The 21,870-nt window shown below is 39.4% G+C and overlaps 1 protein-coding gene across 1 annotated transcript; it reads left to right on the forward strand.

The window, feature by feature from the left end:
* Positions 1-5,484: 5,484 nt before the first annotated feature.
* Positions 5,485-10,237, forward strand: LOC120195859 (translocase of chloroplast 120, chloroplastic-like). The gene is given in 3 exon segments (XM_039197798.1): positions 5,485-5,689; positions 6,026-9,321; positions 9,323-10,237. Coding segments are annotated over 2 exon segments (3,999 nt in total). The 5' UTR covers positions 5,485-5,689; positions 6,026-6,049; the 3' UTR covers positions 10,050-10,237.
* Positions 10,238-21,870: the final 11,633 nt, after the last annotated feature.

Genomic DNA, 21,870 nt, shown 5'->3' on the forward strand with positions numbered 1-21,870 from the left:
TTGAAGGAAGCAGAATTCTCAGTCAGTAAAAAAACTGATGTTGACTCTCCTATGGTAGAAGAATAGTCAGATGAAGAAGAGGTTCAGACCCAAGAACCTCTACAACAATATAAATCAATTGCACTCAGAAAGGGAAAGATGACCATTAGACAACCTGCTCGTTATGCTGATATGGTCTCTTTTGCATCACCAATTACAATTGATGACGTTCCTGCCACTTTTAATGAAGTAGTCCAAAGTTCAGAACATAAAAAGTGGAGGATCGCCATGAATGAAGAAATACAATCTCTTCAAAAGAATCAGACGTGGAAACTATCTAGTCTTCCGAAGGGAAAGAAGGCAATTGGGTGCAAATGGGTATATGCAAAGAAATATGGATTTCCTGACAAGAATAGCATCCGCTACAAAGCAAGATTGGTGGCTAAAGGCTACGCTCAAACGGAGGGAGTTGATAATGAAGTATTTTCTCCAGTTGTAAAACATTCCTCCATCAGAATTTTGTTAGCTTTGGTAGCACAGTTGGATTTGGAACTAGTTCAGATGGATGTAAAAACTGCATTTTACATGGAGACTTGGATGAGGAAATCTACATGACTCAGCCAGATGGATTCAAAGTTGCTGAAAAAAAGAGATGGTGTGCAAATTAGAAAAATCGCTATACAGATTGAAGCAATCTCCAAGGCAGTGGTACAAGCGATTTGACAAGTTTATGATAGGGCAGAAGTACACAAGAAGAAAATATGATCATTGCGTGTATTTACGCAAGCTACAAGACGGATCCTATATATCTTCTTCTTTATGTTGATGATATGCTGATAACTTCCAGGAGTCAGACAGAAATTGCGAAACTAAAGACTCAATTGAACAAGGAGTTTGAGATGAAGGATCTTGGTGAAGCAAAGAAGAATCTAGGCATAGAGATATCAAGGGATAAGAAATTGGGGAGGCTTTGTTTGTCTCAGAAAGAATATCTGAGGAAGGTACTAAAACGTTTTGGCATGAATGAGAAGTTAAAACCAGTTAGTACACCTCTTGCTCCTCATTTCAAGCTCGGTGCATCCATGTCACCTAATGATGATGCAGAACGGGAATACATGTCAAAGGTTCCGTATGCAAGTGCTGTTGGTAGATTAATGTATGCAATGGTGTGTACGAGACCCGATATTTCACAGGCAGTTGAGGTTGTGAGCATGTATATGCATGATCCTGGAAAAGAGCATTGGGAAGCTGTGAAATGGATTCTGCGGTATATTCTGAACACCGTAGATATTGGTTTGGTCTTTTAGCATGACAAACAAGATGGTCAATGTGTAGTTGGGTATTGTGATTCAGACTATGCAGGTGATTTGGACAAGCGTCGATCAACTACTGGTTATGTGTTTACATTTGCAAAAGCACCAGTCAGTTGGAAGTCCACCTTACAGTCAACAGTGGCTTTGTCTACTATAAAGGCAGAGTATATGGCAGTTACAAAGGCTGTGAATGAGGCAATTTGGCTTCAAGGGTTGTTTGGTGAATTGGGAATGGAACAAAAGCACATCAAAGTGCACTGTGAGAGTCAGAGTGCTATTCATTTAGCAAAGAACCAAGTTTACCATGCAAGGACGAAGCACATCGATGTTTGATATCACTTTGTACGAGATATTCTAGAAGAATGTGGAGTCATAATCCAGAAGATTCGGACCACTGAGAATCCTGCTGATATGTTGACAAAAGTGGTAACTGCGGTCAAGTTTAAACATTGTTTAGACTTGGTCAATATTGTTATAAATTGAAAGATGAATTTGCAGACACTGCTGAAGATTGGATTTTTTGAGAGACGTGTGTGGAATTTGCCAAGGTGGAGATTTGTTGGTTTTTGGCAAATATCCCACATTGGTTTTGTATAAGGAGGAGGGGAAATTCTTTTGTTATAAATAGAGCCCTCCTCCTCCTTAGTTTAGCATCCCACAAATATAAGTCTTCTTCTATATTAAAGGCTATTTGTATTCTTTCTTTCTCTTTGTAATATTTCCTCTACTAGTGAAATATTATTTTAGTAGTGTTCGAGGAGGTAGGCATAATTTTGGCATAACCTCGTTAAATTTTGGTGTTCTCTTTATGTCTATTTAATAGCTATTGTCGGGTATAGTTGTTGTTGATTATTGTCCTATTAAAATTACTTGTCTTGGTAGTTCTGTCTAAGGAAAGTGAATTTTAAGAGGGACCATTGTGACCCCTCCTCTTTCCTGGGAATCTACCTTGGGTGATTTTTAGTACAATCGTTTTCACACTAGTCACCTAGATAATAGTTTTCAAGGTGAATTTGTTATTATTAGTGGAAACTAACCTGAATTCCACAACATATGTTATGGTATTCTGAGCAATGTTGTTGATGACGAGTTGGAAGGATATGTTCTTCCGTACTTAGTCAGAAGATGGTGATGTTGCATTAGTGGATGTTTTTTTCTACGCCAATAAATAGATATGGATCGTTCCTCATCAAACAGTAGATATGATTTTTCATGTTTCATAAACATACCATATTATCACTCGAAAAGGGCAAAAGGCGTCCACCAATATCACTACAACATACTCTAATAGCATACTCAACACAAGATTATTATACAATAGTATTATCAAATCCTGTATTTACTTCATACGCATTATATTTTTTATGCTCCTCCTCCAATACCACCAAACTTAATCCAGTAAATCCAACCAATAACGTCGTTTTCATTAATAAATTTTTTCATATTTCCGCAATTCATATTCAATGGTGGAATTGCTGGTTAGATATCTCTATATTGGTTATTCTTCCCATGTCATCTATTATGGTGCGACTGAGACGCATTGATGGATGAACTCGCTTGATGAACACACATTGATATCGATAATGTTGGAAATAATATTAGTCAAGATGATAAAAATATTGTCAATGATGATCATTCTAAAAACAATATAGATATCTCATACAAAAGGCTTAATACCCAAATAAGTGCCCAAACTATTCATTTTGTACCAAATAAGTGCCTATGTTTTTTTTGGCCCATTCGGGTGCCTAACGTTACAAACGTTGGCACTTTAGGTGCCCGGGCCGTCAACGACATTAGTTTTCTCCGTTAAGTGACACGTGTCACAAAATGATAATTTTAAAATTTTTATATAAAAATAAAAAAATAGAATTATATATTCAAAAAAATAAAACACATAAATTTTGAAATAACTCTTAAACTTTGAAAACTCATCATTTCAACCCCTAAACCTACGCTGTCCGCCGCACTTTGTCGTCGAAGAAGCTCCACCCGAGCTCCCCTCCCTCAGGCGACCAAAATCCCTATGAAATTAGGATTGATCGAAATCGATGTTTTAAATCCCGCGAACCATAGGATGAAAATCACGATTTCGATGGTGAATTGGCAACAACTATGGCAACATATAACTAGGATGATGGCAAGGACTACGTCGGTGGCGGTGGTTGTGGCCGGAGAAGGCGGCGACGACAGATTAAGGTTAGGATTTGAGATTTTGGGACTGTTTTATAATATAAGAAAAATTATGTTTTTTCTTCTTCTAAATATAGTAATATTTTTAATATTTTTTAAAAATATATTTCAAAATTACCAAGTGGTATTGTGTGTCGTTTAATGGGAAAAACTAACACCGTTGACGGTCCAAATAATGAAAATGCTAATATTTGTAACGTTAAGCAACTGGATAGAAAAAAATATATACACTTATTTGACAAAAAATGTATAGTTTATGAACTTATTTGGGCATTAAGCCCATCCGAAATCGATAATTCATCACACTGTTGAACCCATTAACCAATAAGTCATTGATTATACTATCTTTTTTTAATTTGAACTATAATATTTAAGTTGCATTTAAGTTTATAACACTTTAAATTTTCTCAAATTTATAATAAAACCATTCAAGTTTGTAACAATTTTAATTTCCCCAGTCTACAACAACTTCTTTTAAGTTTATACCCATTTTAGTTTCAAGTTCATTTAAGTTTATAACAATTTTAATTTCTTTAAACTATAATAAATCATTTCAAGTTTATAACCTTTTTACTTATTTTTTTAATACAATTCTTTGAATTAAACCTTTTGTCAATCGTTTATTTTACGAGGACCAAAATATTTTTCTCAAACTACACTTTTCACACCTTTATTATAAGTGTACATTATTTTAAAAATTGATTTAGAATGTCAAATTTGAACAAACTAATTTTTTTTAGTGGTTAAAATAATCGTTATTGTTTTTATACTTCAAGGATTCGAGCACCAACAACTATAATATAATGATTGAATATTTATTATGAAATAATTTAAAATATTTACAACATATATTACATTTATAATGACTTTAATTTAATAAAAAATAAATACTATTTTTAAAAACAATTATTTAATGATAATATTCAGATCGAAAAAAGTACTGAATTAGGCATGATGTGATGTTGAGGTAGATCCCTATAAATCGCCTTACCTAGTACCCGTCCAAATACATGTGGTCAAAAGAAACCCCACAACTAATTCCAAATGCTTTGGATACATAACATCCACCTCAACTCAATTTCACAGCTAAATAACTTCGGTTGTGAAAGTGATAGAAGAGAGTTGAGTAGGTACAATGAAATCAAGCCATCAACGGTCCACAATCTCTCTCTGGTATCAAATAAGGTATGAACACGTGGCACAACTCTGGAATACGATGTGATAACCAACTTTTTCTATTCTATTTTTTTGGGATAAATATCACTCTCATTTTGGTTATTAATGTTTAAAAAATTTTAATTTACTCACTAGTTACAAGTCTCTTTTGACTTTTTGATGATGAAACATATCTTCCAAATCCTAATGATGGGGGATTGGATAAGGAGGAAGTAAGTTCTATATATTTATTTCATACTGATCAAACGGTAGATATTATAGATTAGAATGGTTTTGAGGGTTTTATGAGTTTAAAGTTCAAGGTCGAGTTTTATGAGTTTTAAGGTGATTTAAATAAAATTAAATTTATAGAGTGGCATAAGACAATGAGACGAGTTCATCGATATCTTGAGTGATAAGAGAAGACACCAAAGAATGGCAATTACAACATATATATATGACACAAGGATGAAATTATAAAACTTTTATATTTAGAGGAAGAAGGTAAACTCAATAAAAGGAAAATGACATAGATAATACATGTATTTCGTGTTAATAAAATATAGTCCAAGACACATGACTGCCTTATTACCATTCTATTTATGATTTAACACTTAACTGATCAAAATAAGTACACACTAAAAATTTAATAAATAAATTGATTTTTTTAACTTTAATGATAAAAATAAGAGAAATAATAAAGTTGAGTGATGAAATATGTAATTTACCCTTAGTTTGGGGTAAATGAATCTACCTTCACCCTGATTCGGCGTTTTTCATAATCATACTGATGAACCATCTCTCACCGCTTGATCACAACCCAACATCCATCTCAATCTGTTGACCAGCTAGATCTTATCCGTTTCCTTTTTCTAGTACTGAAAAATATACATCCTCTCTTATGCTAACCCTAAGGCCAGAGCATTTGCAGATGATTTTGAAAAGAAAGAAGTGAAATGAAAGCATATATAATCTAAGATCCTTTCTCTCTCAGAATACTGCTTAAACGCATACCCCCTTTTCTTTTTTCCGAAAATCAGAAACACCAGGTACCCTTTATTTTATTATTATTGCCTTCTGTTTATGATTTACATTTACTGCGTTTTTATTAATCTTTTTTTCCCCAAAGAAAACGTGATAAAGAACCTTCAGTATGAACGTGGGATCTGATTTTTTTTGGAAAGATGATGTTTTGAACGTAAAGAAATGGAAAGATCTGTTTTATTTTTCGTTGACATGTGGATCGATATTGCATTTCTTATGCTCGCGTTTTAGAAATTGATGGGTTTTCCGTTTTGTGAGTGTTTTTCTTATGATTGATTGTTTGTTGATTATTGAGATGTTGGTTAAATGGGCTCCGCTTTTATGGTTTTTGGTGAGTTTAGGTTTTTGAAGCAACATTCGTGAAAATGGAAAACGGGGTAGCAATGGTTGATGGTTCTGTTACGGGGGACAATATAATTGCGGAAGAAAGAGTTGCCAATGAGAAAGTGGATGTGTGGGTTGTTGGGGATTCCGGTGAAATGAAGGGACGAGAATATGAGGGTTTTGAGGAGTCAATTGTAACACAGGCGAATTTGCAAGAACTGGCTGAAAAATCAGCGCTTGATGACGGTGGTTTAGTTGCCAATGTAATTGAAAATTTTGAAGAGGCTATTGAGGTTCCAGCTGAGGTTAGAGCTCAGGAGAATGCGATTACAAGTGAGGTTGGAACTCAGGGGGATGTGGCAGAGTTGGTGGTTGAGCAGAAAGAGAAGGAAGTGTTGAGCGGGGAGAGTGTTGTTGGCGGTGTGGCGTTGGATAAGATTGACGATGGAGGGACTGAAATGGGAGGAAAGGCTGATGAATTGAATGGTGGCCTGGAAGTACCTGAAATCAGAGGTACTGGAGAAACAGCTGTTCTGAGGGATGATGAAAAGGGAAATCTGAAGTCTGATACTGTAACTGAGATGCCTGTAAAAGGTGATACCGATAAGGCACATGTGATTCCAAGTGAGGTTGGAACTCAGGGGGATGTGGCAGAGTTGGTGGTTGAGCAGCAAGAGAAGGAACTGTTGAGTGGGGAGAGTGTTGGTGGCAGTGTGGTGATGGATAAGATTGACGATGGAGGGACTGAAATGGGAGCAAAGTCTGATGAATTGAATGGTGGCCTGGAAGTACCTGAAATCAGAGGTACCGGAGAAACAGCTGTTCTGAGGGATGAGGAAAAAGGAAATCTGAAGTCTGATACTGTAACTGAGATGCCTGTAAAAGGTGATACCGATAAGGCACACGTAGAGGGAACATTGGCTGATGAAAAGTTGGACACTTTGGAAAGTGATGGGGTGGAGGAAGATGTAAAATCAGAATCTAATTTGGAGGTTTTGAATCAAGAGGATAAGGGTGAGGAGTCAAGAGAGGATGTAATGGCTTCTAATTATCAAGACAAAAATGTGCTGGAATCTGCTGATACTTCAGCTGGCATGAGTTTCAAGCTTGAGGATGACAAAGTCATTGAAACTGTGAATGACAAGTCAGCTAATGCTGATATGGGAGATAAGGGAACAAAGAGTAGGGAAGTAAAAAGTGGAGATGAAAATGAAAAGGCAGGTGACACTTTTGCTGCTGAGGAGGTGGAGGATAACATGATTGGTGAAGCAAAAGATTCATCAGTTGCAAGGGACAAAAAGCATAATGGTAAGATTGATGAACTGGAAAATTCGCTGTCTGGGCTAGGTAAATCTGTCGAAGGGACAATTGATTCTGCATCTGGAAACTTATCTTCTACGGAGAAGTCCACAGGTGAGAGGAATGAACAGATTCAGGCTGTTAAAACCGATATGCGAACAGAGCTTCATGATGGTTTTCAATCTCGGCTTCCTGATGAAGTGGATCAAGATATTCACTTTTTGACTGAAAAATCTGAAAAGAAAGCAGAGAAAGATCATCAAGATAAGCAAAGCTATACAGTGACTCTAGAGAAGGAAGTGCAAGATGCTCCAGGATCTTCTTTGTCTGCAAAAACCGAGGAGTTTGGGAAGAAAGCAGACAGAGATCAGGAGCCTAAGCCAAACACCTTTGTGACTAGAGAATGCGAAATTCTACCAGCTCCAGCATCGTCAACACCTGTTATATGTACAAATCCTGGTACCTCTTCTCATCCTGCTGGCCTTGGACGTGCTGTTCCGCTATTGGAGCCTGCACCCAGGATGGCGCAGCAGCCTCGTGCAAATGGAAGTGACTCTCGGGCACGTTCACAGCAAGTTGAAGATCCTGGTAATGTTGAGGCTGAGGATAGTGATGAGACACGGGAAAAGCTTCAGTTGATTAGGGTTAAGTTTTTGCGTCTTGCAAATCGGCTTGGGCAGACTCCCCATAATGTTGTTGTGGCACAGGTTCTGTACAGACTTGGATTAGCTGAGCAGCTCCGGGGGAGAAATGGGGGCCGTGTCGGTGCCTTTAGCTTTGACCGTGCAAGTTCTATGGCAGAACAGCTTGAGGCAGCTGGAAATGAACCCCTTGATTTCTCCTGTACAATTATGGTACTTGGGAAGACGGGAGTTGGTAAAAGTGCTACCATCAATTCAATATTTGATGAAGTCAAGTTTGGTACTGATGCTTTCCAGACAGGTACAAAGAAGGTTCAGGATGTTGTGGGTACAGTCCATGGTATTAAGGTCCGTGTAATTGATACACCAGGCCTTCTTCCTTCCTGGTCTGACCAATGCCAGAATGAGAAGATCCTTCGTTCTGTTAGAAGTTTCATCAAGAAAACACCTCCAGATATTGTGTTGTACCTTGATAGGTTGGACATGCAAACCAGGGATTTTGGTGATATGCCCCTCTTGCGTACCATCACTGAGATCTTTGGTCCATCTATATGGTTTAATGCAATTGTGGTTTTGACTCACGCAGCTTCTGCTCCACCTGATGGTCCAAATGGTACTGCTTCTAGTTATGACATGTTTGTCACTCAACGTTCTCATGTTGTCCAGCAGGCTATTCGTCAGGCAGCTGGGGATATGCGGCTCATGAATCCTGTTTCGTTAGTGGAGAATCACTCTGCATGTAGAACAAATAGGGCAGGCCAGAGAGTATTGCCTAATGGTCAGGTCTGGAAGCCTCACTTGTTGTTGCTTTCTTTCGCATCCAAAATTCTGGCTGAAGCAAATTCACTTTTGAAGTTGCAAGATACTCCCCCAAGAAAGCCTTTTGCTACTCGAACAAGAGCACCTCCTTTACCTTTCCTTCTTTCATCACTTCTTCAATCAAGACCACAAGTTAAGCTGCCTGAAGAGCAGTATGGCGAAGATGATGGATTGGATGATGATTTGGATGAATACTCAGACTCCGAGGAAGAACCGGAATATGATGAGTTGCCACCGTTCAAGAGGTTGACTAAAGGACAAATAGCAAAGCTTAGTAAAGCTCAGAAGAAGGCATATTTTGATGAGTTGGAATATAGGGAAAAACTTTTTATGAAAAAGCAACTGAAGGAAGAGAAAAAGCGGCGAAAGATGATGAAGAAAATGGCTGCTGCAGCTAAGGATCTGCCAAGTGAGTATGGTGAAAACGCAGAAGAAGAAAATAGCGGTGCTTCTTCTGTTCCGGTTCCCATGCCAGATTTGGCGTTGCCTGCTTCTTTTGATTCTGATAATCCTACTCATCGCTATCGTTCCCTTGATTCCTCCAACCATGGCTTGTGAGGCTGTTCTAGATACTCATGGTTGGGATCATGATGTGGGTTACGAAGGTATTAATGTGGAAAGACTGTTTGTTGCTAAAGATAAATTTCCTATTTCATTTTCTGGCCAGATTACCAAGGACAAAAGGGATGCCAATGTCCAAATGGAATTGACCAGTTCTTTAAAGCATCGGGAAGGTAAAGCAACTTCAGTGGGTTTTGATATGCAGACTGTTGGAAAGGACTTGGCCTATACACTGCGCAGTGATACCAGGTTTAGTAATCTCAAGAAGAACAAGGCTACAGCAGGAATCTCGGTTACACTCTTGGGTGATGCATTGTCGGCTGGAGTGAAAGTTGAAGACAAATTGATTGCTAATAAGCAGTTCCAGGTAGTCATGACTGGGGGTGCTATGACTGGTCGTGGTGATCTTGCTTATGGGGGCAGCTTGGAAGCCCAATTGAGGGATAAAGATTACCCTCTGGGTCGCTCCTTGTCTACTCTTGGTTTATCTATAATGGATTGGCATGGAGATCTTGCCATCGGATGCAATATACAGTCACAAGTGCCCATCGGACGGTCTACAAACCTAATAGCTCGTGCCAATCTGAATAACAAAGGTGCAGGACAAGTCAGTTTGCGACTAAATAGCTCGGAGCAGCTACAGCTTGCTTTGATTGCTCTCCTTCCATTACTGAAAAAGCTATTTGATTTTACCCATCAAATGCAATATGGACAATACTGAGAATTAGGATGCAGTGGATACGACATTTTTAAAATGGTCTCTGTGGGTCCTTGAAGACTAAGTGAAACTCTGAAAGTAAGGCGCTGAAAATTTTCCATCGTTTTTCTTTAATCTTTGCTCTGATTATATAGTGATTGTAGTTTCTTTGTTTTGGATATTTTGCATAATAAGGTTATTTTTTGTTCCCATGAAAACCATGTTCAATCACGAAGTGCTTTTTTCCTCACTTGCCTGCATCATTATGGTTCAACTACTAACAAAGATTTATGTGCGAAAGTAGCACAAGATTACACAGGTTACCAAATCTTTGCACTCACCCAACTACAATCAGCGACTGTAATACGGCTCAAGATTGTATTGTGACACTCTAGCTTGATAAAAGAACACAAATCTGATCCGTTTTTGAGTTCAGGCCTTGTAGGATGGAGCTTGAATGTGTAATATTAAAGCCAGGGACAATGTTTGCCCCCAAGCTTGAATGTGTATTCTACTTGTACGGGCTTCATACCATACAAGACACCATGGTGCCAAAATGAAGATGGCTTATGTTATACCCCCTAAATATTAAAGACCCAAAACTGAACTGGGAACGAGCCGATGCTTATGAGGAAGGCAATGGTGGCATTGGAGGCAATTGCCGCCTGAAGTTTGGGGACCCCGTAGCTGCTGTCGATCCAGAAGGCCTTGGAGGCACATGATTACCTGACCTTAGGCACAAGGACATGGGCTGAGCAGGTGTAGAATCATCTCCATGCCTAACATGTAAACATCAGTCAGTATTTGCGCAGGTCCAGCAATTGCACCACACTCATTTGAACACATCTCACATCTATCAATTAAATATATGTGAAAAATATTACATTAATAATATAGAAATGACATTTTTCATCCAACAATGTCTGTTTTGATCAAAAATTAAAATATTGGGGTCTAAAAAAGAATATGATACAAAATGACTATTTTGTGCAAAAGTTGGAGATAATTTTGTTATTATGCATTCTTTTAATATTTGTAAAATCTAGCAATATTATATGGAGTTCAATATAAACATGTAACAAATTTAACAAAAAATTATTAAAATAGTGCGTGAACCAATTTAAAGCCTAAACTCTAAAGTAACAATTCACAAATAGATGAAACTATCCTATTATAATCAAAGTAATCATCCACTAATACATCAAATTAACATATTACATCCACTCTTGAAAAAAAATTAACAATACATACAATACTAAAATTAAGACAACCATCATCCTAAAAAAATAAACAAATTTAACAAGTTGTTCACGAGCTAACGAAGTCAAGGGCTAGAAATTGGACGGTGCATGGTGGAGGTATCAGTTAATGGGCAACGGTTTCTAGGTTAGCTCAAAATCATTTTATGTGTTTTTGCATTTTATAACATGGCGGGAGCTTGAGAATGAAGAAGAGCTCGTCCACCAGTCAAAAGTTTTTGGGGAGTCAAACCCCTTTTTATGTGGTTGTCTCGTGTGGTAGAGTGATCGTTTTAATGTGTCACATTAGATTTTAGTTACTCTTATAAACCGCTGTGAACGATTAGTGACGTTACAAATCGATAAGGTAAACAATCAGTTTATTACTTTTTAAATTTTAATGAGAAAAATAAAAATTTACTCAAACATTATTGATTATTTGTGTAATTTACCCTAAGATAAATAAAGAAAATGACGTTAATCGAGCATTTTTCCTGAAAAATCACCGGTTACCGATATATTTACCGATCTAACACCGGTCAGATTATATTTTTCGATCTAACACCCGTAGCAGTAAAACGCGCTTCCTGCCCTACGTTATATGCTGATTTGGCGCCACGTGAGGTATAGCGCCCCCTGTACCGCGCTATACGCTGACATGGCTTACATGTAGGTATAGCGCGGCCCCTGATCCGCGCTATAGCTGTTTATCTGACACGTGGGGTATAGCGCGGTACAGGGGGCGCGCTATACCTTTAATTACCCCAAATCCTCCCTATAAATACCCTCATCCTCTATTACTTTCAACACACCATATTCTCTCAAATTCTCTTAAATACTCTCTCTATTTAAGGTATATTTTATAATATTTTTAATATTATGTATTTAATTTATTTAAGCATTTTACTTTATTTAATATTTTACTAATATAATTTTTTTGCAGATATATAATGGAAGGCAGTCTACTTCGCTTGGATGAAAATCATATATCTCGACACTTTGCTAATACGGTAATATTTTAACGTTTTAATTTAATTTAAATTATTTGTAATAATTTGTTGATTTATTTAATGCATGATTTTTAGATTAAGAATTAATTTGTGTAATTATTTAATTTTAGGAGAAGGACCGTGTATTAGATCCTTTTATTAGGAATCTTAAGTTAGTGATACCTAGCCGTGTCTTGCCGTATTTAGTAGAAGCTGAATTTGGTTACATAGGTAGATATCATGGTCACTGTAAGATAGAACCAGACCTTATTTCTGCCTTAGTAGAGCGGTGGAGGCTGGACACCCACACGTTCCATCTTCCGTGCGAAGAGTGCACGATTACACTTGACGATGTTGCTATGCACCTAGGGCTTCCGGTGGATGAAGATGTGATATCAGGGATCTCGCAGGGTTCCTGGACTACTTTGTGCCGGGATAATCTAGGACGTGTCCCGGAAAGTTTTATTGGAGGTAGGATACCGTTAAATTGGTTAGATGCCAATTTTTCTGGAGTTGAGCGCAGACACCTCTGAGGATGAAGTTAAGATGTATGCATGGGCATGCATACTGCAGTTGATAGGAGGGTTGCTGATGCCGGACAAATCGTGCAACCTAGTTCACTGCATGTGGTTGCGACATCTTAGCGACTTTCGTCTGGCCGGATCATTCAGTTGGGGCTCGGTAGTTTTGGCTTTGCTGTACAAGGAGATGTGTGGAGCCACTGACTACAGGCGTAATGCTATCGTCGGATGTCTCCTACTGCTGCAGTCTTGGGCATGGTATCGATTGCCCTTTTTATGTTTCGTTGTGAAGAACCCATTCATATTTCCACTACTTCTGAGATAATTATAAAACTGATTTTGTATATTAATAATTTTATACAGCGTATAATAATTTTTTTTCCTTGAATAGGTAGTCTACTGATAGAAAAAATCATCAGGAGCTACCTGATGATTTAGAAAAAATTAGGGTGCTAATCGATCAGAAGGCTGGCACACAGGTATGAATTTTAATGTTTAAAAATCAATTTTAGATTATAGTTATATAATTAGATTATTATTTTGATAAAAAATTATATAATATTTGTTTTAGTTTGAATGGGTGGCATCTTGTACTGATGATGTGAGGGCGGTGATCCCACCTGAGTTGAGGGGCCCATCAGATGTTTGGATGGCGATGGTCCCTCTGATATGTTATGCGACCGTCGAGTGGCACTCTACTGATCACGTGCTCTGGCAGTTTGGTTGTTTTCAACCAATTCCGGAAGCACCTCACAATATTGACGAGTTGCATAGCTTAGATAGACGCGGCAAGACAGATACAGATTGGCTGGTGAGACATCATGAGTGGGTCGTGTTGTGGGAGGATCGACATCGTCGCCTTCCCCGTAGAGAGCCCATTTTTACTTGACCTCTTGAGTGTTGCTGAAGGTTATTATGAGTGGTTCAACAGTAACGGGAAACCGTTTATGCTTCCCGAGGATGCACGAGGGCAGACCTTTCCGCGACGTCGACAGAGACGTTCACCGACACAGCACCATCGTCCCCTGACTCGTGGACGGAGAGTAGGTGCTTCCGGTTCATCCTCAGCTGCACCAGCAGGACCTTCATAGTAGCCACCGTCACAGATGACCCCTCCTGGAGGCTATTATGGGTCTATGTTTGTAGATCTGACTTGGGGTTCATATGCTGGATATATGGCGGGTTCAGCCTCATCACCCATGGCCGCAACACAGACACCTTCTGTACAGTTTTCACACTCAGCGATGTCTGTGTTTTATGAGTTTTCCCAGTTTTTGCAGGCCAGTGGGATAGTCAGTCATACACCTCAATGATCCTTATTCTATGGAGGTGCTTCATCGTCATCAGCTCCTCATCAACCTAATATACTGCTCAGGACGATGACGATGGTGATGATGACAGAACGGTCTGCTGTTATCTGAAAAAGGTTAAAATTTACAGAATGAGCTAAAAAGCCCAATGTGTTCCATACAGCGTACAAAAACATATTAATAAGATATTATCAATAAAAATCGATTTATGCAATATGTTTTTTTTTAAAATATGAACACTACCCCCCATCCGTCACGAACAAATTGTGTAGGTTCCCATAACCATACACCCCGTCACGACCAGTAAGGCCCTAAGCACAAAGCCGAGGAGCCTGCAATATTTTCTTCCTCCAACAATTCTTCCCCCCCAATGACAGTAATAAACAAATATGTATTCGAGTAAAAATGGTGATTAATCCATTAAAACATGAAAATGGATCATGCTTGAAAATCATATACAGAAATACGGTAATCAGATGTCGGTAACCATTATTCAGAAATCAGATATCATGTATCATGTCATAACAATATTTTGAATAATCACCATTCTGAAATAATTCAAATAATATTTTAAAACAGTAAAACAACACTGTCAGGAAACACACCTGTCACACTCTGAGAAATCGGATAGGGAATCCTACTATTGGGTTTGTCGATCACGTTCTGCTGCAGCGCTAGATCCTACGAATTAGAAAAATCCATATTGGAATCCAAATATAAATAATCTAAATATTATTTAAATAATATACGGAAACCTACGGGTAATTCTCGTAGTACGCGGTTCAAGCTGATCTAACGAACGGATAACACCGGACCTAATTGATCCTTGCTCAGGTGAAACACGAGTACCTTCATAAAATATTTTTATTGAATAAATCCTTGACCAAATCTCATTTAAATAATCAAAATATTAAAATATTAAGCCTTTTGGGTTTACAAGCTCGATTCGGGAATTTCGGGTCAGAATTTGGCAAAACAGACTTCGGAATCAAATTCAGGACGTCGAAAAACATAAAGTATGATCTTCTGAAATTTCGAATTCTTGGTCAAAATTAAAGTCAACGGATTTGACTGACGATTTGGGGACTTTCGGGTTTGAATTTAGTGAAACGGACCCCAAAAACAGATTCGGGACGTCGAAAACTATCAGGATAGGTATTCTTGGTCGAAAACAAAGGTCGTTTAATAGCTGGTCAAAGCCGGTCAAAGTTCTGGTCAAAGGAGGTCAACAAACTGTCAAACATTTTACACAAATAGCACCTTTTTTTAAAAAAATTACCAAAATAACACCCATTTCGAATTAATTCCCAGAATAGCACCAAAACCGAATTAATTCCCAGAATAGCACCGGTCAACGGTCAACGGGTCGGGTCGGGTCAACTGGTAAACGGGTCGTGACCGGTTAAACCGGTTCAAAATCGGTTAAATCGGTCAAAACCGGTAACCGGTTTCCAGCGTTAACTCGCCTGCGGCGTCGCGTGTTGCGCGTGCGACGTCCTCCGGGGCTCTAAAAATCACGGAAAAATTTCTAAAAATTATTTTAAGCGATTTTGAGATACTTACAAAGATCGGTTCAAATTTTTGAACGGCGGAGAGCTCGATATCGACTTGGCCAAATCTTTGACTGATCCACATCCTCACGCGCCGCCGTCAACGGAGATCGAGGATGACACCGGCGGACTCGGAACGGCACAAGGAACACGATGGTGCGGGAGGTGTCGTAAACGGAGCAACGATCGGCGATGAATTTAGGATTTTCTAGGCGATTGAGCTTAAAAAAAACGTCGATGCTTTGACTTGAAATTCACGACGTTTGGCAGCGTTTCGCTTCAATTAAATTGAGGGGATTGTTCCTGACTCGATAACGAACACGATGGTACTTTCAAAACGACGATCGGAATTCAGACGGTGTCAAAATCGTCGTCGGAAGTTGAGGTAAGGAAATGGAAATTTGGGAGGAATTGGGTTCTGATTTTCAGAACCCAATTCACGCATATATCATATATATAAACCAAATACCTAATTTTTTAGGTAAATTCAGGGCTTGGTCCCTGAATTTTCTTTAACTCTAAAACAAACTACAAGTTTTAAAAACTTCCAATTTAGTCCCCAAAAATCCACCAATTTTCACAATTAAAACCCCAATTCCCAATTAAATATTATTTTGAAATTTTCGGGTTGTTACAATTCTCCCCCTCTACAAGAAATTTCGTCCTCGAAATTTACCTTATGAAAACAGATGAGAAAATTGAACCTCAATTGACTCCAATATCTCCCAAGTAGCTTCTGAGGGGCTACGATTACTCCACTGAACTTTGACCATTGGAATACGCCTATTCCGAAGAACTCGCTCATCCCTCTCTAAAACCTGAACAGGCTCCTCCTCATATGACAAATCAGGTCTCAGCTCTACCTCATCAACATGAATGATGTGATCTGGATCTGGACGGTATCGCCTCAACATAGAAACATGAAAAACATCATGAATACGACTGAGCTGGGAAGGCAACTCAAGCTGATAAGCAACATGTCCAACTTTCTTCAGAATACGATACGGCCCAATAAATCGCGGACTCAGTTTATCTTTACGTCCAAATATCAATACCTTCTTCCATGGAGATACCTTGAGAAAAACCTGATCTTCAACCTCAAAGTCGATATCCTTATGTCGCTTATCTGCGTATGACTTCTGCCTATCAAATGCATCTCTTAAGCGATCACGGATCAGTCTGACAGTATCTTCAGTCTCTCGAACCAAATCTGGACCCAAAGTTTTTCTATCATGTAACTCTGTCCAACATATAGGAGTACGACATCTACGTCCATACAGAGCCTCGTACGGTGCCATGCGAATACTCGCCTGATAACTATTATTGTAAGCAAACTCAGCTAATGGTAAGAAATCTTCCCAACTACCACGGAAATCAATCACACAGCCCCGTAACATATCCTCCAACACCTGAATCACTCGCTCAGACTGTCCATCAGTTTGAGGATGAAAAGCTGTACTGAAATTCAAACGAGTACCCAGAGCCTCATGCAAAGCTTTCTAGAACCTGGAAGTGAATCTCGGATCTCGATCAGATATGATAGACAACGGAACACCATGAAGTCTAAAGATCTCAAAAATGTACAACTTAGCCAGTTTATCCAGAGAATAATTAACTCGAATAGGGATAAAGTGCGCTGACTTGGTGAGTCGGTCAACAATCACCCAGATAGAATCCTTTTTGGATTGAGTTAGAGGAAGACCAGTAACGAAGTCCATCGTAATACGCTCCCATTTCCACTCAGGAATCTTAATTGACTGTAATAATCCAGATGGATGTTGGTGCTCTGCCTTAACCTGCTGACAAGTCAAACACCTCGCCACAAAATCTGAAATATTTTTCTTCATACCAGTCCAAAAGTAGCGCTCTTTGAGATTATTGTACATTTTGTCCCCACCAGGATGCATAGCATAAGGACTACTATGAGCCTCCTGAAGAATAACCCGTTTTAATTCATCATCTTTAGGAACGCAGTAACGACCGTGAAAACACAAAATACCATCCTGATCCACAGTATACTCCGAACTCGATCTTTGCTTAACTTGTTCAATAATGAGAAGCAACGAGTTATCAAGGAGTTGTTTAGCCTTAATCTCCTCGGCCAAAGTAGGTTTAACATGTAACTCTGCTAACAAACTATTATCATCAAATAAGCTCAAGTTGGCAAATAAGGTTCTGAGATCTGATATCTCCTTACGGCTCAAGGCGTCTGCCACTAAATTAGCCTTCCCTGGATGATATTCAATCTCAAAATCATAGTCCTTTAAAAGCTCCAACCAACGACGCTGTCTCAAATTTAATTCTTTCTGAGTAAGCAGATACTTCAAACTCTTATGATCAGTATAGATATAACACTTTTCTCCGTAGAGGTAGTGTCTCCAGGCCTTTAAAGCAAAAACCACAGCAGCTAATTCCAGATCGTGAGTAGGATAGTTATGCTCATGCGGCCTTAACTGACGTGACGCATAAGCGACAACCTTCCTATCTTGCATCAAAACACATCCTAATCCAGAATGAGAAGCATCACTGTAGACAGAAAAATCCTTCCCAGATTCAGGCTGAATCAACACTGGGGCTTGAGTTAGAACATTTTTCAATTTCTCAAAGCTAGCTTGTTGGTCCTCAGACCAGACAAATGGAACATCTTTCCTCAATAGTTTCATCAGAGGAGCTGCAATAAGGGAGAACCCCTCAACGAAACGACGATAGTAACCAGCTAAGCCCAAGAAACTACGGATCTCAGAGACGTTTCTGGGTTGCTTCCAGTTCAGAATAGCCTCCACTTTGCTTGGATCCACCTGAATGCCATCAGCAGAGACGATATGTCTAAGAAAAGTCACTTCGCAGAGCCAGAACTCACACTTGCTCAACTTAGCGTATAGCTTATTCTCCCTTAGAGTCTGAAGAACAATCCTTAAATGCTCATCATGTTCCACTTCACTTCTAGAATACACCAGTATATCATCAATGAATACAACTACAAACTGGTCCAAATAAGGTCGAAACACCCTATGCATCAGATCCATAAAAGCAGCAGGGGCATTAGTTAACCCGAATGACATCACTAAAAACTCATAGTGCCCATATCGAGTACGGAAAGCAGTCTTCGGAATATCCGAATCTTTCACTTTGAGTTGATAATAACCAGATCTCAAGTCTATCTTTGAAAAGATTGAAGCCCCTCGAAATTGGTCAAATAGATCATCGATCCTGGGCAGAGGATATTTATTTTTAACAGTGAGCTTGTTTAGTTTTCTATAATCAATACAGAGTCTCAATGTCCTATCTTTCTTCTTGACAAAGAGAACTGGAGCTCCCCACGGTGATACACTAGGTCGAATAAATCCCCTGTCCAATAACTCCTGAAGTTGAACTTTTAGTTCTTTAAGCTCCTTTGGGGCCATACGATAAGGAGCCATTGAAACCGGGGTGGAACCAGAATAGACTTCAATCACAAACTCGACTTCTCTATCTGGAGGTAATCCAGGCAACTCCTGGGGAAAAACATCAGGAAATTCCTTGACAATTCGGATGCCTTCAATATCAGATTGAGATCTCCTAGTGTCCAAAATATAAGCAAGAAACGCCTCGGAACCCTTCCTGATCATATTCTCCGCTACCAAGGCAGACACAACATTCGTCAGAAATCCACGTCGTTCCCCGATCATTACAATCTTTCGATTATCTGGGGTCTTCAGAACAGCTCTCTTAGTCTCAAAATCAATATTTACTCGATGTTTGTCCAACCAATCTACGCCAAGAATCAAATCGAACTCTTCAAAGGGTAACTCCATCAGGTCAGCCAGAAAAATCTCCCCATTGATCTCTATAGGGCACTCTCTAAAAATACGATCCAACACGATGGATTTGCCTAAGGGACTTTGAACTATCACCGAATGCTCAGTATTCTCAACGGGAATATTTAGACCCTCAGAAACGAAATGTGATACATAGGAATTTGTAGAGCCACTATCAAATAATACAAAGAATGGAACTGAATGAATAATAATAGTACCTGCAGTCATATTAGGCCCATCACGATCTTATCGAAGTCTAGCAGTGTAAACCAATGCAGGTTGTCTAGCCTCAGATCTGACTGGACCCCTACTCTGAGATGCTCGGCCTCTACTAGATAATCCAGGTGCTCTCTACTGAGTACGTCCCCGTGCTGGAGTCTGAACTGTACTATGAGAACTAGCGGGAGTACGAGCTGGTGTCTGAACAGAATGAGGTATCTCCGGACAATCCTTCAAATAATGGTCACCAGACCCATATTTATAACAAGTGCCCAATTTCTTCCTGCATTCTCCAAAGTGATTTTTCCCACAATAATCACATGTTGGAAAGGGTTGCGACCCAAAAGAACCACCATGTCTAGAAGACTGAACTGTTGAAGCACCAGATGCAACAGGTCTGACACTTGCACCGCCTCTCTGAAAAGAATCACCCCTACCTCTCTTGCTAGGATGTGTAGAAGAATTAACAGAACCAGAAGGCCTCCTAAATCGATTCTGGGCTAGATCACTATCTCTCTTGTTCTCTATACCCAATCGCTCTATTTCCTCAGCAGTCTTGGCTATCTCAACCAGGGCGTCAAAATTTCTCTATCGGTGGGTAGCGACTCGACTCCTGATCTCATACCTGAGTCTATTCTCGAACCTCAAGCATCGATCTGTCTCAGTGTCCACAAGTCCAGGAGCATATCGGCTCAATCGGATGAATTCAACCTCATAATCCATAACAGACATATTACCCTGCTCCAGATTCTGAAACTCCTGGCGTCGCTTCTGTAGATATCTCTCTCCGATGTAGCGACTTCGGAAGCGCGTCTTGAAAAGATCCCATGTTAATTGGTTCCTCGGAATACTACCAGAAATGGATTGCCACCATCTGAAGCTTTCTTTCTTCAACATAGTTAGGGCCCCCTTTAACTTTTGCTCAGGTCTGAGGTCCATCTCATCTATAATCCTCTCTGTGTCCTCCAGCCAATACTCAGCGTCTGTCGGAGATCCACCAGTAATACCCTCGAATGGTACTACACCAGCAGCAACCAGAGAATTTGAAATCTCCACTGCATTCATGTTACTAGGGGCTCTAGCAGCTCTCTGAAACATGCGGAAGATAGCTCTATTAATGGCGTCTTCATTCATCTCAGAATCCTCATCTTCAGTGACGGGAGGGTCTCTCGTAGGAGTAAACTGATCATCATGAGAAAGAGTCGGATCTACTTGCGGAACAGGAGGATCACGTGGTGACATCGGATCATCTATCGTAATAGAAGGTCGAGTGAGTCGCCCTCTACCACGTCCACGTCCTGTCCTACGACCTCTAGCAGTATTCATCGTTGGATCTATAAGGCTCTATAGAAGAATTTGAAACATATGTCAGATTAGCATCTGTCTACTACAGGTTTTGAATCTATAAACTCAAATAACGCAGATATGTTATGGAAAAATATGACAAATTCCATCAGAGAGGTTGGCAAAAACACCCTTGGGTTGTCGACGGGGAAGGCCAAGGAACATAAAGAATCGTGGTGGTGGAACGACGAAGTCCAAACTAAGGTGAAGACAAAACAAACTTGCTTCAAGGAGTTTCTACAATGCAATGATGACGAAGAAAGGTCGAGAGCTAAACAAAGATATCAGGAGGCAAAGCGGGAAGCCAAGAAAACAGTAGCTAAAGCAAAGGATAAGGCATATGAGGTAATGTACAAGAGATTAGACACCAAGGAAGGACAAAATGGCATCTTCAGACTTGCAAAATCTAGGGAGATTAGGAAAAAGGATCTAGGTAACATTAGGTTTATTAAGGACAACAATGGTGTTCTTTTAACGAAAGATCATGATATTAAGAGGGTTTGGGGTAGTTACTTCTTTGGCTTATTTAATGACGGTGCCTCTCCATGTAGAGATAGTATCGTTGATGGGTCAGCCGACCATCATACTATGGCCAATGACTGCCCTACAAGTAGGATTGGGTTTGAGGAAGTCAAAATGGCTCTTAGAAAGATGTGAAGGGAGAAAGCTGTCGGTCCTGATCAAATTCCTATCACTGTGTGGTTAGCCCTAGGAGAAGAGAGAGTTAAGTGGTTGACTAACATCTTTAATATTATTTTAGAGACTGCCAAGATGCCAGAGGAGTGGAGAGAGTCTACGGTGATACCAATTTATAAAAATAAAGGAGATCCCCAACGTTGCGGTAACTACAGAGGTATTAAACTACTCAGCCATACCA

The sequence above is a fragment of the Hibiscus syriacus genome, unplaced genomic scaffold, assembly GCF_006381635.1.
Source record: "Hibiscus syriacus cultivar Baekdansim isolate YM2019G1 unplaced genomic scaffold, ASM638163v2 tig00117021_pilon, whole genome shotgun sequence".
Classification (NCBI taxonomy): domain Eukaryota; kingdom Viridiplantae; phylum Streptophyta; class Magnoliopsida; order Malvales; family Malvaceae; genus Hibiscus; species Hibiscus syriacus.